The sequence below is a fragment of the Labeo rohita genome, chromosome 12 (assembly GCF_022985175.1).
Source record: "Labeo rohita strain BAU-BD-2019 chromosome 12, IGBB_LRoh.1.0, whole genome shotgun sequence".
Lineage (NCBI taxonomy): Eukaryota > Metazoa > Chordata > Actinopteri > Cypriniformes > Cyprinidae > Labeo > Labeo rohita.
The window spans coordinates 30,947,656-30,963,730 of record NC_066880.1 but is presented as its reverse complement, the minus strand read 5'-3'; the positions used below and the strand labels follow the sequence as shown (position 1 = coordinate 30,963,730).

At 36.5% G+C, this 16,075-nt stretch overlaps 2 protein-coding genes across 9 annotated transcripts in view; both read left to right on the top strand.

Moving 5' to 3' along the window:
* Nucleotides 1-1,206, top strand: part of LOC127174319 (tripartite motif-containing protein 16) — a 53,458-nt gene extending 52,252 nt beyond the window's left edge. For 2 of the 4 annotated variants that reach the window (XM_051124710.1, XM_051124709.1), the window contains exons 5-6: nucleotides 399-446; nucleotides 675-929. In XM_051124710.1, coding sequence (XP_050980667.1) covers nucleotides 399-446; nucleotides 675-712 — 86 coding nt within the window. In that variant the 3' untranslated portion in view covers nucleotides 713-929. Of the gene's footprint in view, nucleotides 1-398; nucleotides 447-674 lie in introns of all 4 variants that reach the window. The other 2 variants (XM_051124706.1, XM_051124708.1) reach the window with 2 other exon arrangements.
* A 6,146-nt stretch (nucleotides 1,207-7,352) lies between these two features.
* The window catches only part of tanc2b (tetratricopeptide repeat, ankyrin repeat and coiled-coil containing 2b), a 161,389-nt gene continuing 152,666 nt past the window's right edge, over nucleotides 7,353-16,075 (top strand). For 2 of the 5 annotated variants that reach the window (XM_051123545.1, XM_051123541.1), the window contains exon 1: nucleotides 7,353-7,597. The gene's annotated coding sequence lies outside the window, so the exon portion shown is untranslated. Of the gene's footprint in view, nucleotides 7,657-16,075 lie in introns of all 5 variants that reach the window. The other 3 variants (XM_051123548.1, XM_051123544.1, XM_051123542.1) reach the window with 2 other exon arrangements.

Sequence of the window (16,075 nt, the reverse complement as noted above, 5' to 3'; positions counted from 1 at the left end):
GTGTACTATATAACCCTCTTTCTGCTCTCACAGACACACCTGTTTCACACACGTCAGTGCAGGTTATTGGGTGAAGTGTGGAGCTGATGAGTTTTGATTTCTGTTTTCTGTAGAGTTTCCAGTCTCTCTCAGCACCTCCTGAATCTACAGACAGAAATGTTGATCTCTTCACTTCTCTCGTCTCTTTTAATGGTCTGAAAGAATCTGTTCATCAGCTGAAAGACAACCTGGAGGAGCTCAAGAAGATCTCAGACAGAGGTAAAGTCCTGGAGATTCATCTGCTCTCAGAAACGAGTCCATCATCATCTCATGTCATGGAGAACATCATATTAGAAATGTGTTAGGAATGGATGCAGGATCATGAGAATCACACTGTTCATGTCTGTTGATTTCCACAGTCACATTCACCAACATTGTTCCCAGGACCAGGAACGACTTCCTACAATGTAAGTCAGTAAGAAAACAAGCAGAAAAACTCACTGAGTGTGTTCATGTTCTTCCTGTAGAAGGTGAAAGAAGAGTTTTATAACTGATGATGTAAATGATGATTTGCACAGGATATCTGCTCATCTGTACTGACACACTGATGATACACTGAACATGAAGAGTTCAGCTACATGAAAACATCAAACAGATTCATAATTCCTGATTCTGATGTGTTTTATCTCCATCAGATTCCCATCAGCTCACTCTGGATCTGAACACTGAATAAACGCCTCCGTCTGTCTGAGAACAACAGAGTGATTACATTCACTGGCACAGTCCAGTCGTATCCTGATCATCCAGACAGATTTGATGTGTGTCAGCAGGTGTTGTGTAGAGAGAGTGTGTGTGGACGCTGTTACTGGGAGCTGCAGTGTAGTACTGGTCAAAATAGTAGTCTGTCTATATCAGTGTCATACAAGAGCATCAGCAGGAAGGGACGGGGTAATGAGTGTTTGTTTGGATTCAGTGATCAGTCCTGGAGTTTGATCTGTTTTCCCTCCAGATACTCATTCAGACACAATGACATAGAGACTGTTCTCCCTGTAAAGCCCATCTGCAGTAGAATAGGAGTGTTTGTGGATCACAGTGCAGGAACTCTGTCCTTCTACAGCGTCTCTGACACAATGAGCCTCATCCACACAGTCCAGACCACATTCACTCAGCCGCTCTATCCTGGGTTTACTCTTTATACTGGATCATCAGTGAAACTGTGCTGATGAATCAGAATAGACTGTAGAGTATCTGTGTGTGTTCTGGTATATTTGGTTTATGAGCACACAATTGTGTATAATAACATGGGTACTACATGTGAACATGGTGAAGGGGTGGAATTCCAATCCCCTTCTCACAGCTGTGCCTATATAGAGCCATATTACATTGGTGCTTGTGTGATATTGCACAATGTCTTCAGAATTACGTGAACACTACAGACAGGAGCGCTGGAGCAGATGGGAGTGAAACTCTCCAGGACTGTGTGATGCTCATCTGCTGTATTTGCTGTCTGATTGAGGCTGGTTCAGTGGTCTTTTGGCATCTCCATGTGGTCCTGTTTGGTATCACACCTTGACTTGTAGTGAATTATATTCTTAAAAATGAACAAATTTTACAATTATATTTTCCTCACAGTTTTTGCTGTTGCACCATATATTGTGAAAATTAAAAAGGATTTTAAATTAAACTTGAAGAAACACCATTTATATCTAGAAAATTACCAGGCATATATATAATCAAGCATATAATATAAACAATTAAAGTAAAAAAAAAAAAAAAAAGTAAAAATTGTTTGTTTATTTTTTGTTAATTAATCCAGAACATAAATAATTCTTATATTTTAGGCAAGAGTTTTTATTATTATTATTATTTAACCCAGGATATAAACAATTCTTATTTTTTTTAATAAGAAGTGCTTTTATTTATTTATTTTTAAATTCATAATAATTAAATTTAAATTAACAATTTAAATTAAACAAAAATAAAAATTTTAAAGTAAGAAAAAAGTAGTTTTATTTTAATTTTAATATATATATAATATTATATATATATATATAATATTAACTCCAAAGTATAAAAAGTTTAGTTTTTAACATTTAACATTTTTGTTTATTTGATTATTTTGTAATACTTTTTATATAACTTTTTTTTAAAACTAAGATGGGAGAAATTGAAACTTTTACAGTTGTCATGTGAGATACACAACACTACAAGATCACTGACTTTTGTTTGAAGGAAAGAAACAGTAGGTGTTTCCAGCAGTTTGTTGTGTCTGTTGTGATCCTGTATGATGGGATGGAGGCACATGCTGGAGCTCCATCACTTCCATGAGGTCACCATAGCAACCAGAGTCTTTCAGCAGTCACTCAGGAATTCCACTGTTGTGTGTCTCACTCGCCAAATAAGCAAATTCGGCGGCGCGCCTTTCACATCTCTTTAGCAACCAGTTGCTATGCAGCTACTGCTGCCGTGTGATCGTCCTCCACCAAACTCACTGTGAACTGGTCTGATTGTTGGGGAGAACTGCTGTGGATCACGTAACTCGTTACACTCACATTCAGTCTGAGGAGTGTGTGTGTGTGTGTGTTTATAGCAGCATCAGTAAGAGTGGAGCTGTGTGGGTTTCCTCCCACTGACAGTCAGCAGTCTGATGATACGCTGATTTCCTGCATCTCCACATCAGAGTCATTTCACAGACTCCTCAACAGAGAGAATAAGTCAAAATAATGACAGATCTGCAGAAAGCAGCATTATGTAAAGAGACGTGTGCGACGTGACACTCCTGTCTTTATGATTGATCAAACTCAGATATTGGCTTTGAAGGATATTTTCTTGTGATTTTTTTTTTTTTAATTAAAATCAATCCAGAATATAAACAATTGTATTTAAAAAAAATCAAGTACTTTGTAATAAGCTGTTCAGCAAAATATTCTTTTTTGAAATATACTGTTTTTTTTTCGACCAAAATTTAAGAGGTTTAATCCTTTAATTGTCACTCTCTATCTTGAACATAGACATGAAAATGCACTATCCAAAGTTAAATTTTTACATTTTTATAATTCATGAACAAAAACATTTTGTAATATGATTTGATGTGCAATTTCCGTGGTAATGCAATGTCTGATTTTAAAATGGTTAAGGATGAATTTTGAGATTTTAAGTTTTCAGTCGATATATAATTGCGTGATGGTGAAAAAGGCAACGAAGAAATTGTTTTTGTGACAAAGGTCAGAGATGTAGATTTTTGAGGTGCACTCTTGTCATAAATTAATCTATTACTTTTCCTACATAATTTGTAACACAAATGAGTGGTAAAATATCTATTTAGGAGTCTTAGACCTTCCCATCGATATATAGTTTGTCATGATTAGAGTAGGATTTATTTGTAATCTGGTGAAGTAAATTTAGGCGTCCCACAGAGGGGACGGGGACAGTTAAAGGGTTAAAGGTTGTTCAGTTGTTGTCACTATAGCATCAGCAGCTTTTGTTTAGGAAAGTTGAAGTATCTGTTGGTGGTGCTTGTGTCTCTGTGTGACACTGATGGAACTCACATATTGTCTTCTAAGCTTCTTCTCTTGTGTAAGATGCCTGTTTTGTAAATTGATAATCTGCTCTAAAATGCTCTTTAGAAAATGAACGCGGGTGGGATGTTTTCTGAAGGGTCTGAGAGGCGGCCTGACTCAGTCTTGAGTTTATCAGAAGAGGTTTGTGGGCCGCTGGATCTCTGAATCTGCCAGAGCTCTTCTGAAGTCACTCACTAAAGAGCCGGATATTCCTGGGTCGTGTCCACGGACAGCGTTATTTTAGTATCATTGATGTATATATTGACCATTATGGATTTTTAAATTTTTTTTTTTTTATATATCTTGAATTAGATTTTCTCCTTTTTTTTTTTTCGTTTTAAGAGTTTGGTTGACTTTTACTCTTTTTTTTTTTTTTACTGTAAATATTCAAATATTTTATTGTATTTAATTGTGTTTTAAGGTACATTTTTGGTTAAAGTTTTAGTTAATGCCTTTTTTTTTTTTTAGAAAATCTAAATCATTATTTAAACTGTTTATGAATGTAAATTTATTATATATTTTAATATTTTCACCTTCACTAGTTAAAAAATAAGCTTTTAGTGTTTGAAATGTTACATGTAGGCTCTCAATTAAGATGATTTGATAAAAGATACATGCGTAATACTAATTAGCAAAATGTTTTAGTTTAGTTTAGACAGAGCATATCAACTTCCCAGACAGTATTTTACATGAACTATCAACTATGCTCCTGCCTGTTCACAGACCAAATGACTAAAACCAATGCAAATGTTAAATGATATTCAGTCTTTTGTGTTTTGCTACCCCACCCCCACCCCCACCCCCAGGTGCATTATGTTTGCAATATAGAAGCATCGTTTTAATAAATTGTTCCGTGCAGAGCAGATTCTTTGTTATGGTCTATTATCCTCCTCTGGAGATGAAAATATATATGCTTTAGAAAAGTGCTTCTTTTTGAGGCCAGATGACAATTACGTCTGAATATGACGGCTTGATTCATAAACGGCGTACAATAATGTCTATAAATATCTTACTTTTTTGTATTTTTACATTATATTTTATTTATAATAAATGACATCATTAGTTAATATGCATTCACATTGTTAAAAATGTGGGAAAAATGCAAAGCGACCACAAAATGTGTTTCTAAGTATGTGAATATCATATCTGATGTCTTTCTTCAAACAAAACATTCCACAAAAGGATGTTTGTTAGGGTTACATTTTATAAAACAAGATATTATGTGGCTTATAGACAAAAGTGTTTGGACATTACATCATTGTTGAAAAGTGAAGTCAGCGGTGAGAAGAGCTCCAGCAGCAGTTGCCTCTTGATTTAATGTTTGTATGCAGTGCAGTCGTAACCATATGTGTTTAACCTGTTCACTGTCAGCATCCCGCTAGCACTAGCTCTTGTTTATTGCCTTTTTATCCTATCACATCCTCATAAATGATAATTCAAAAAATAATCGACACTTTTTATATTCTTGACAAAATCCATATTATTGGAAAGGACTGAGACTCAAAGCTCCATATTTGATGACTATTTTGTGATAAAACGAAATTTGACAGAAATGTATAAATTTATGACAAAAATTCTGTGGAGTGTTTGGTAAAATCTTACAGGAACCTCAATTTTTGTGATATCAACTTCAAATGTGGAACATACCTTATTTAGACATATGGCTTTGATTTTGTAGCAAAATATTTCATAAAATAGTTATGGTGTACAAAATATTTTTTAGTACATTACACTTTCTTTGCAGTAAATGTAAGCTTCTATAACCTTTTACACTTTCATTTTTGAATGCTTTCACTTTGGTTGTCTTTATAAAGAGACTAACCTTGTGACAGTTAAGATCTTAACTGTGATTTAAGTGTCCAAATGCATATCTTCTCCTTGAACCCCTGTAGCGTTTCTTGTTAGTAAATTGTTAATGATGTTGAGAATCTGTCTGTGTTCAGTGTTCTGTCTGATAGCATTATTCTGAACAGGCACAGACTCCCGGTCAGTGACAAACAGCTGATCACCTTATTTGCTCCCGGTAAAGTGAGGATTTCATTTGGAATCCCTGGACAACGAGGGTGAAAATGAAAGCAGTGTTTAATGAGAGCGGTGTAATGACTTGGGCCACGAGGGGGACTGAAAGAACAGATGGACTGAATGAATAATGCATTTCATAATCTTCACTAAGTCAAGCTTGTATTTTGTGTGACGGCTGATGTCATTTAAACTTCTGTCCTCCTGGAGTCTGAAGGAATCTGAAGCAGCAGGATTTGAGAGGTGAGAGTGATGTGAACTCAGACAGTGACAGATTTATAAAAGCACACGACAGAATTCAGAGAAATGCATGAGGGTCAGCAGAGTGAATGTGAAATGCAGTTTAAACAAAACATGACTGGAATACAGCTTTTCTGTGATGAATAATTTCTTTTGTAAATTTTTTGTAATGCCTAAAGCCAAAACATGTCTAGGTTGAGTAACTGTCTGTAGACTGGAAAAAATGGTGGCATAAATAGTTTATAGCTTCATCTTTTTCTGTTATTTTTAAAGGATAAGCAGTGAAGTTGTTTTAAAATGTGATTATTTTGGAAATAGTTTGTCCACCGATCCAAAGTCAGTGTGGTACAACCAATAAGCATGAAGTTATTTTGTTGTCAAATGAGAAAGATAGTACACTACAGATGCCACAATCATGCTATGGCTGCAAAACAATTTTTTTTTTTTTTTTTTTTTTTTTTTTTGCTAATGTTCTCATTAAATTCTAAAAACATCTCTGAACAAGTAACATTTTTTATGGCTTCTGTTACTTTTTTATTCAGATAGGACAGTTCAGAGATGACAGGAAAGTATTAGGTAGAGAGAGGGGAGCGGGAGCGGCAAAAGACCTCGAGACGGGAATCGAACTCGGGTCGTCGTGAGCGCAGTATATGTTGCCGCAGTAACCACAAGGCTATCGGCCCCGAGGAAACACGTAACACTTAAATAGTAGCATTAAAAATCAACACAAAAAATGTTGCACAATAAAGAAAAAACGTTTTTTTGAATGATGCATAAATAATGTTTGTGCTGAAGATTTGAGAGCATTATTAAAGAAAACGTTTTAATTAATGTTACTGGAAGAACATTTGTTCATAACTTTGATCAAATCTACCAAGAACATTCAGAGGTACAGAGATTCTGAACATCCAGCTGATGTTCAAAGAACATTTCCTTTTAGCTGAGACTCCAACAACAGCTTAAAAGGGTTAAACAATATCACATATAATATATAAAAATAAAGAAATTCATATCTTATTCTGCATGGATGCGTTCAGTTGATCAATAACAAACTTTTTAACATTTATGAAACGAGAATAGCCAACAGTAGTTTTAAACCAGAATAATATTTCACAATTATGGTGTCTCCAAAAACATGAAAAAAATCTCTTACCACCATTTATCTAACAGAGAATTACAGAAACACTATAGATCAATGCCCACAAACTATTTTTGGACGCCTTACTTTTTTACCTCATTTTTAGTCTTTTGAGTGACCAAAATCATGTATATACTGTAGATAAAAACAGATGTCAGATATTGAAGGGGCAGTGATTTGAGTTGAGTAGGTGAGTTTTACAGTAACTCTGAAATGATGTTTTATTAGCGTTGACCTTGCGCCTCTCGCATGATAACGAGTCCTTCCCATGTTTATGAATAATACATGACATTACAGTTGGTCAAGGCAGAGGTTGTGCCGCTGTGTGTGTGTGAGTGTGTGTGAGTGTGTGTGTGTGTGCAGCGCGGAGCGCCACATTGACGCCTGCGATCAGCCGGTCGCGTCGCGTTCACACTGCAGTGGCGCATCGCTTTCATTTGACTGAGCACGGATACAGACGAACACTGGCGCTGCTCACATGTAGAGGGGAGAAACCGGCCAGTGCTCAGCCCGACAGTCCGCGGAAGGGAACGGAAGCCGTGTTTAGTGGCTGGTGGAGGGCTGTCATGAGAAAAAGCACGCGAAGGAAACACATCACTCAGGTTACACCGGTGCCGACGCGAACGGAGGAAGGTGGGACGGAAAGTAGAAGATAAGCAAGGTACGCGCGCGCGCGCGTGTGTGTGATTAACCACCGTGTTGCCGGAGCAAGGCCAGAAGGTAAATGGTCATCCAGTATAAAGCCTGTATTTTCACAGTGTCGGCTGATAGATGACAAGAATGGTTGGCTTGTCAGCTTTTACGAAAATTACCATGGTAACCAGTTTCCGCAAATACCACAGTTTCTAGTTGTTGTTAAAGAATAAATCAGCGCGGGTCTGTTCCAAACAGCACATCTATTCTTCCTATATTAGGGGAACTGTTACTGTGTTCATTTATGGCATTGCTTAATGCGTTTGTGTCTTTTGTAAGATTTGTAATGCTTTGCATTGTCAAAATATTTAAACTTCTCCTTGGTAGCGCGTGGGAATTGGCATAATATTTCGGGTCGCACTTTAGTTTGGGGACCAATTGTCGCTATTTATTAGCTATTAGCAAGACTACTGCCTCAATAAACGCCTTAGCAAGGAAGTGGGGTGGATTAAAAAACAAAATATTGTCTATTATTCACAAGTACTAATAAACAGCCATTATGCTATAACCAATTAGCAATAAACAGTTAGTTAATAGAGTGAGAGTTGTTCCCTAAACAAGTGTTGTGGACCAGTTAGTGATGATCAGTGCACTTCCAGTCATTGAAGTTAATGCATTTGTCAACTCCTGATCACTCACAGATAATGAAATGCATGTTGATGAGTTTTAATCACATGTGCTTGTGTTAGTGTGAGTAGTGCAGCATACTAAACACTGCCAGTCTTCATCTGACTGTCATTTTCAGGTCAGCTTCACGTTTCTGACACTGTCTAGCTCTCAGTGTTGTGTAATAGTTGATACAGATGAATATTTTAAATCTCAACCAAATTAGGTTACAAGTTGGCATGACGTCTTTTCATAAATGCATGTTGTATCTTATAAAATAATGAACAATTCATCCGTTCTTATGCTGAATTTTTTGACCTTGTAATTATTCATCAAAATGGCAAAACATTTGTTTTACATGCCCTAATTTGTTACACTATTGCTATTTCCATATCATTGTGACACTAAGTCATTTTTGATGTTTCTGCACTTCTAAATAAAGGTGTTAAATCCTGAGCTTTAATAATCTTGATCAAATCCGGTGCAGGTTTAGTGTAGTTTCAAGATTTCTGTAATTAAGGCTGATGTTATTTTATCATGCCTGCTCTGGTTTCCATTAGCGTGGCCGGACGTCACACCGTGAGGTGAACAGGAACTCAACAGGACCTAGTGTGCTGAGATAAAGTGCACATTAAAGGGCAAGACCTTGTCTCACATGTCCATCATGTCCTGCTCTTTTTAGATGGGACAAGTGCAATCTCATGGTTGGGGTTTATGGGTAGCAGTGTAAAGTTTGTGGCATGTTTTGCCACATTTCTCTTCTAATGACATTAATCAAGAATTTAGTAGGTGTATTTTTAAGTGACACTTAAAGATCCGTTTCAGTCTGTCATGCCTGACCAGTAAAATTGATTCACCAATGCATCACAATTCTGCCTCAGACGATAATGGATTGATCCTCAGAGAAATGTTATTAGAATTTTCAGTAAATTATTAAGAACTCTGTTAACTGAAATACATAAGCTGAACAAAATATAATATTTAAGACTTGAAAAGTGTGAATTATCAATCAGACGACAGACGGCGTGGAGTAGATTGTGCGCAACAGGTTTTTCACAGTAGGTTCATTTGCACCATCCACATCCTTCAGATATGTTTAATAGCCAAGTACTAAAAGGCTGATTCTGCTTCATATACCCTGAATTGCTTTGGTGTTGTATTGTCAGTCCCTGAATGGAAATCAGATTGTGATTCACACCCCTAGTGACCACTGAAACCCGTCCTCTTCGCTCACGCGTTGTTTTTACCTTCTGCTTTGCTCTTTAGCACCCTAGCTTGTGCTATTGTGCAGCAAGTATATCTAGCTTGTTCTGCTTGCTCTCGTTCCCCGTGGTTTCTGGCTCATTTACTGTTATGAGGGCAGAAACGGTTCTAATGTGCCAGAAGTAGAGGCAGAGGTGGGTTTCAGTCCCGTGGGCTTCTGCTGAGTCATTTTCTCTGGGTGATGAGGAAAATGGAACTCCGTAAACAGCCAATCGGAGAGGCAGAACGACAGCGCTGTAGGCCGGGAATGTACATGGCTGTGGGATATGAGAAACCTGATTTTCACAGCAGGCATGAGAGTGTTCAGATGTGAGTGGTAATGTTCAATTTGTAACACAGAGAGAGAGAGAATATATATTATTTACTCCATCTCAGAATGTTTGCAAAATGCTGGTTTGGGTGTTTTTGGGCTGTAATGAAGCAAAGCATCAGTGACGTACAATTCACTGCAACGATTTTTAACTCCTTTTCACACAAATTATCATTACGGGCAGACAAGACTGATTTTCCAACAGTTCCTCGCACAGTTGTAGGTTAAAACATTTGTAAACTAATACATTTTCACATTTGCATCGCATAACCAGATTTATATGTGACCCTAGAGCACAAAACCAGTCTTATTTGTAGCAATAGCCAACAATACACTGTATGGGTAAAAAATTATAGATGTTTCCTAATGCCAAAAATCATTAGGATATTAAGTAAAGATCATGTTCCATCAAGATATTTTGTAAATTTCCTACTGTAAATATATCAAAATGTAATTTTTGATTAGTAATATGCATTGCTAAGAACTTCATTTGGACAACTTTAAAGGCGATTTTCTCAATATTTTGATTTTTTTGCACCCTCAGATTCCAGATTTCCAAATAGTTGTATCTTGGCCAAATATTGTCCTATCCTAACAAACCATACCATCAATGGAAAGCTCATTTATTCCGCTTTCAGAATCGTTCTAAATCTAAAACTATTCTGGATCTAAAAAATGAGCCTTATGACTGGTTTTGTGGTCCAGGGTCACATATGTTTGGCTTTTCTGATGTAGTAAACTTGCTCAGTGGCGCACCCGGTACAGCATTAACTTGATCAGCAAATGTGTTTTTGTCTCATGTTTGTTTTAGTTTACACTATTAGTTAGGTTTAGGCTTAGGTTTAGTGTTGTTTTCAAGAGTGAGGATTATTTTAGTGCCACTCATCAGACATTTTATTTCCAAACTGCTGTCATACGAACAACAGCCAGTGTAATAAAATGTTGACAGATGCACATTTATCTGTTTTGGATAAAACAACACACTTTTAGTGTTGTTTTATTCTCACTGTATAATGGGATTTGCTTCATTCTTACATTTTTTTGTCCCTGAAATGTCAGTGAACAAAAAAGTTCAAGTAAATTTGACTAATTTCTTGACAAGTCGTGTCAAAAAGTCATTAAGTTTAACTCTTTCACTGATGATCAATCCTACAGCAGGCAGTTGATCTGCTTTGTTGATAGTGAGTTTTCTACTCCTAATTTCACCCATTAATAGAACATCTGTTAGTTTTACTAATTGTTTTAGGATTTAGACTTTTTAACTCTCTAAATGTAAGGATTACAGTGGCTCATGATCTCTGATGCATTATGAAACAAGATTTTTGTTTATGTTTGTTAATTGTGATCAGATTTTTATCTTTCATCAGATAGTATGGCTAGAGGAGCACCATTTACTCTTATTGTACCCAGGTAAATCCATAGTAAAGGTGCACCAGGCGGTGTGATGAGAAATTTAGTTAAGGTATTTGACGAAGGTCAAAACAGAAAAGGAGAAACATTATGATGCAAAAACATACAACAATCGCAATCACAGACATTCCCATTGGACAGGGTTAGATTCTCAGCGGACACCTGAGTTATTCGACAAACAATAGGTAGTTTGCTCCATAATTTTTGCACAGCCTGTGTGAGAAAAAACACAGATGTGTTTGATTCAGATGGGATTAAAATCACAAAGTACATCTGTGAAACACAAATGTACCTGACCTCGTCTGGGAAAACTAGCTCTGAATAGGGCTACAGCTGCTGCTGAACAGATTTTTGTACTCTTTTGTCCCATATATTCAGATATATGCGGGCATACATGTATGCTTGTGTGTGTTTCTGTGAGGACGTGTGCAGTAAATGCTGAGCAAATCCCTGCAGCGCTTAACCTCTACCATGGCCGCTTCTTAACCAATTAGCCAGCTGTCGCTGTTGTCCCAGCAGATAATTAAGGGCAAATATGGTCATGTGTGTGCGTTTGTGTGTCACACTAACTCAGTATGTGTGATTCATCTTTTTGTAACAATTATGGTCAGCTGTGCTGTGAAGTATGTCATTATCATAATCCAGATCTGTTTAAACTATGCCATTTTTGACATGTATGTTTTTGACTGTATAATTTGGCTATTTACGCTATAATCTAGTGTACTAAACTATTCGATTTGAGACATGTATGCTTATTTTGACTGGAGAAGTGATTATAATATATAATGTGACTCGTTTAAATGCGTTCCCGGTATGTGTGTAGTGATTCAGTATGTGGTGTATGGGCAGGTTAAGCTGTTCTCAAGAACACTCTTTGACTGAAGTGCCTATGGAGGTCTAAAAATACACACACCTGCCCATAAAACACTCAAGCACATTCCCCATCTGTCTGTGCATTATGAATAAATCCTGTAATTTTGTCCGCTGGAGATTGTTCTGTAATAGCCAATCCGCGTAATTGAATTCCCTGTGCGTGTCCAATCCATTTCTCTGGTCAGGGTGGTTATTTGCCTCTGATATTTCTATGATAAGTCATACTGCTTTTTCTCATGCATTACATTAGTCAGATTTGTATTCTAACCAGTGTAATATTTCCTTTACGTAAGGTTGATGGGAGCCGCAACCCCTGCGAGAGCACATTTCCCCTCAAAATCTCAACAATTCACTTCTGTGCTGGCATTTGTTCAGGAGTTTTAATTTCCTCTGTTTTGCTCAGATTTTATTATTTAATTTCGAGAGTCTCTGATTGTTTTAAACTGCTTTATTCTGCTTTTTCATCACTGTATTATTATAATGTTTTTTTCAGCTCTTTGTGATCACATCCCAGAGAGGGCATTAATTTCAGCTTTGATAAATTTATGTATTTGCGCTGATTGTTTTTTTTTTTTCATTTTAACCAAACAGCCATTATAACCAAGTACGACAGAAATGCGTAATGCTAAAATAAATGAAGTACTGTTTAAAAAATCTAGTTGGAAATAATTAAGGTATGTTTCACATTTTTACTAAATAAACACAAGGATAATGATATTTAATTATTGCCAGTTAAATGCATAACACTTAACAGCAATATGAAAGTGAAAGTGACAACGTACTGTCAGCTATGGTGGCCCATAGTCGAAATTGGTCCTCTGCATTTAACCCATCACGAGTGCACACACGCACTTCAGTCATGGTGTTGAAGGTGGAAAGAGCACTGTTTATTCACAATCCCCACCTTCAATTCCTGCTGGTGCAGGAATCGAACCAGCGGCCTTCGGGTTACAAGCCCGACGCTCTAACCATTAGGCCATGACTGCTCTATATCTGGCTGCTTGTGTTATTATAAAAGTACTATATATTTTAATATGTATTAATATATGAGCAATGCCTCACTGAACATTACAAATTTCTAAGTTATGACAAACGAATCATTGGATCAAATATTTGAATCGTTTTGTTGAAGTTGCCAATTTGAACTGATTCACTGAAATGAAGCAGCCAATCAAATTATGAGTCATCCGTTTTTGTGAATCAAACTTCATACAGTAGATCAGACAGAATCTTCTTTTGAAGGCAGTTGGAAGGATTGGAAAAGGGACTTTGGAGTAATTTGTCAGGATGGAGGGATCCAGCCAATAGAAAAGCTTCAAACGTATTTCCTCACAATCCCTAATGGGCTCCCAGTTCATTTCTTGATGTAATGAGTCGCTGGCAAGAAAAAAAGACGCAAATATTTTATTCAGCTATGCCGGTTTTGCCATATGCTGCCTACGTTCCATATGCTTCCTTTTGAATCCATACTGAAGAGTTTATATTTAGACCCTGAGCGTCTGAATGGATTCAATGCACTGTTACATGCGTTTGTGGAAAATACATGAATGCATTTAGAGTCTGTTACTGTTATGTAAATCATTGTAGTTTATCATGTCCCAAATTTAATCTACTAAATTTTTATATTTTTTACATTTGTGATGTTTTTGACTATATAAGTGATCATAACCAAAATCTGATCTACTAAACTTTGACATTTCTGACATTTAAATGGATTCAAATCTATTAAACCATATGACATTTTTGACACGTGATATTTTTACCATATAATTGATCATTTTGACTATATAAGTGATCATAACCAATATCTATGACATTTGTGACATCCGAATGGATTCAGTGCACAATAATACAGTGTTTATAGAGAATACAACTATTTGTTCAGTTTTGTCTTCAACACAGAAGTAAGCCTATGGGTGAGACTTCCGGTTCATGATCCGCTATAGCAGGGGTGTCAAACTCCACAGCCCTGCAGAGTTTAGGCGCAACCTTAATTAAACACACCTGATCCAATTAATCAAGTCCTTCAGGCTTAATTGAAAACTGCATGGTATGTGTGTTGGAGCAGGGTTAGAACAAAACTCTGCAAGGCTGCGGCTCCAGGAACTGAGTTTGACACCCCTGCGCTATAGAGAAATAATGAGAAGAATAACAATGTGCAGTAAATTATAAAACTGTTTTCACTACAAACCAGAGTGTTCATAATTGAGATAATACATTAAAATAACATGATAACACACACCAGTTTGCAATATCAAGCAGCAAAGTGAGCTGTTTTGTACAGCTAAAAATAGCTGGACGCAGATGAGACCAAAAACCACACCTGTAAAATGTATAAAAGGCCACGCCCACTCTTACAAGAAAAAAAGGTGGAGACAACAGTTCTTTCTGGTCCTCGAATCTGATTGGCTGAGAGAAGTGTGACATTGTTGTGATAACGGTGCTCTAATCGTTTCTCTGTTTGTATCACTCCGCTTAAAGAATTTGTCACAGTGAATGTCGTGGCGGACACTAATTCCACTATAGTTTTATAAATAATAATGGAATGTAGTTCTAAAAATGTGTTATTTGAGAACGTACTTGTTTAGACTTCAAATATGCGGTTTGTTTATAAAGATAATGTCTGTTTTAAAATTTGTTTTGATGTTTTCGGCGATGTGAGCTCCAGGGCGTCAGCGGCCATTCAGCGCTCATGAACCCACTGAGATCAGCCTCACCTCGGCCAGATCTTCTGAAATTTCCCGCTGGTTCTGATGTCTCTATAGTGGTTAAACATGAGATATAATTCGTTTTGGGTAGATCTAAAGGGCAGTCTTTGATCTCATTAATCTATTATTTGTTCCAGAGCAAATAGTTTTGGCTGAAGGCAAAATCTCATCACATTATATTTTATGTAACCTCAATGCTGTATATCGGAGCCTTTGAAGCTTTGACTTGCCTAGCAACTTTAATGATGGCTGTTGTTGTTGTTTATTAAATACTGTTATAAATAATATAATAAATTATATCCAATATTTTATTCACAATAGAACATAGATAATATAACAAATGTTTAAACTGAGAAATTGTAAAGTTTTATGCACAAAATGTGCTCATTTCAAATATGATGCTTGCTACAGGGCTCAAAAAAGTTGGCATGGGGGCAACAAAGGGCTGAAAAAGCAAGACATTTTGAAAAGATTCAGCTGGGAGAACATCTAGTGTCTAATTAAGTTAATTGACATCAGGTCTGTAATGTGATTAGCTATAAAAGGAATGTCTTAGAGACGCAGAGTCTCTCAGAAGTAAAGATGGGCAGAGGCTCTCCAATCTGTGAAAGAGTGTGGAAAACGATTGTGGAATACTTTAACAAGATACTTTAACAAAAATATGTCAAAGATATGTCAAAACTCTTCAGCAGCTGGAAACCTATATCAGGCAAGAATGGGGCCAAATTCCAACATCAAAACTCCAGAAACTCATAACCTCGATGCCCAGACGTCTTTAAACTGTTTTGAAAAGAAGAGGAGATGCTACACCATGGTAAACATGCCCCCGTCACAACTATCTGGAGACCTGTAGCAGACATCAAATATGAAATGAGCTCATTTTGTGCATAAAATTGTACAATTTCTCAGTTTAAACATTTGCTATGTTATCTATGCTCTATTGTGAATAAAATATTGGCTCATGTGATTTGAAAGTCTTTTAGTTTTCATTTTATTAAAAAAAACAAAAAAAAACGTCCCAACATTTCCAGAATTCAGGATGTATTTAGTATTAAGAAGCTACATATTTTTCCCCAAAACTTAACCAGGCATAATCTTTTTTTTTTTCCTAAAAAATGCAGACATGTACATCCATCTTGCTCGCATATTATTGTAGCGCAGTTTGTGCTGAATACAAAAAAACAATGACATGTTGGGCAATAGTATGCTATAAGTAGCTGAAATAAGCACAAATGTCAGCTCATGTCAAAACATCACAAGGCCCCCAAAATCACGT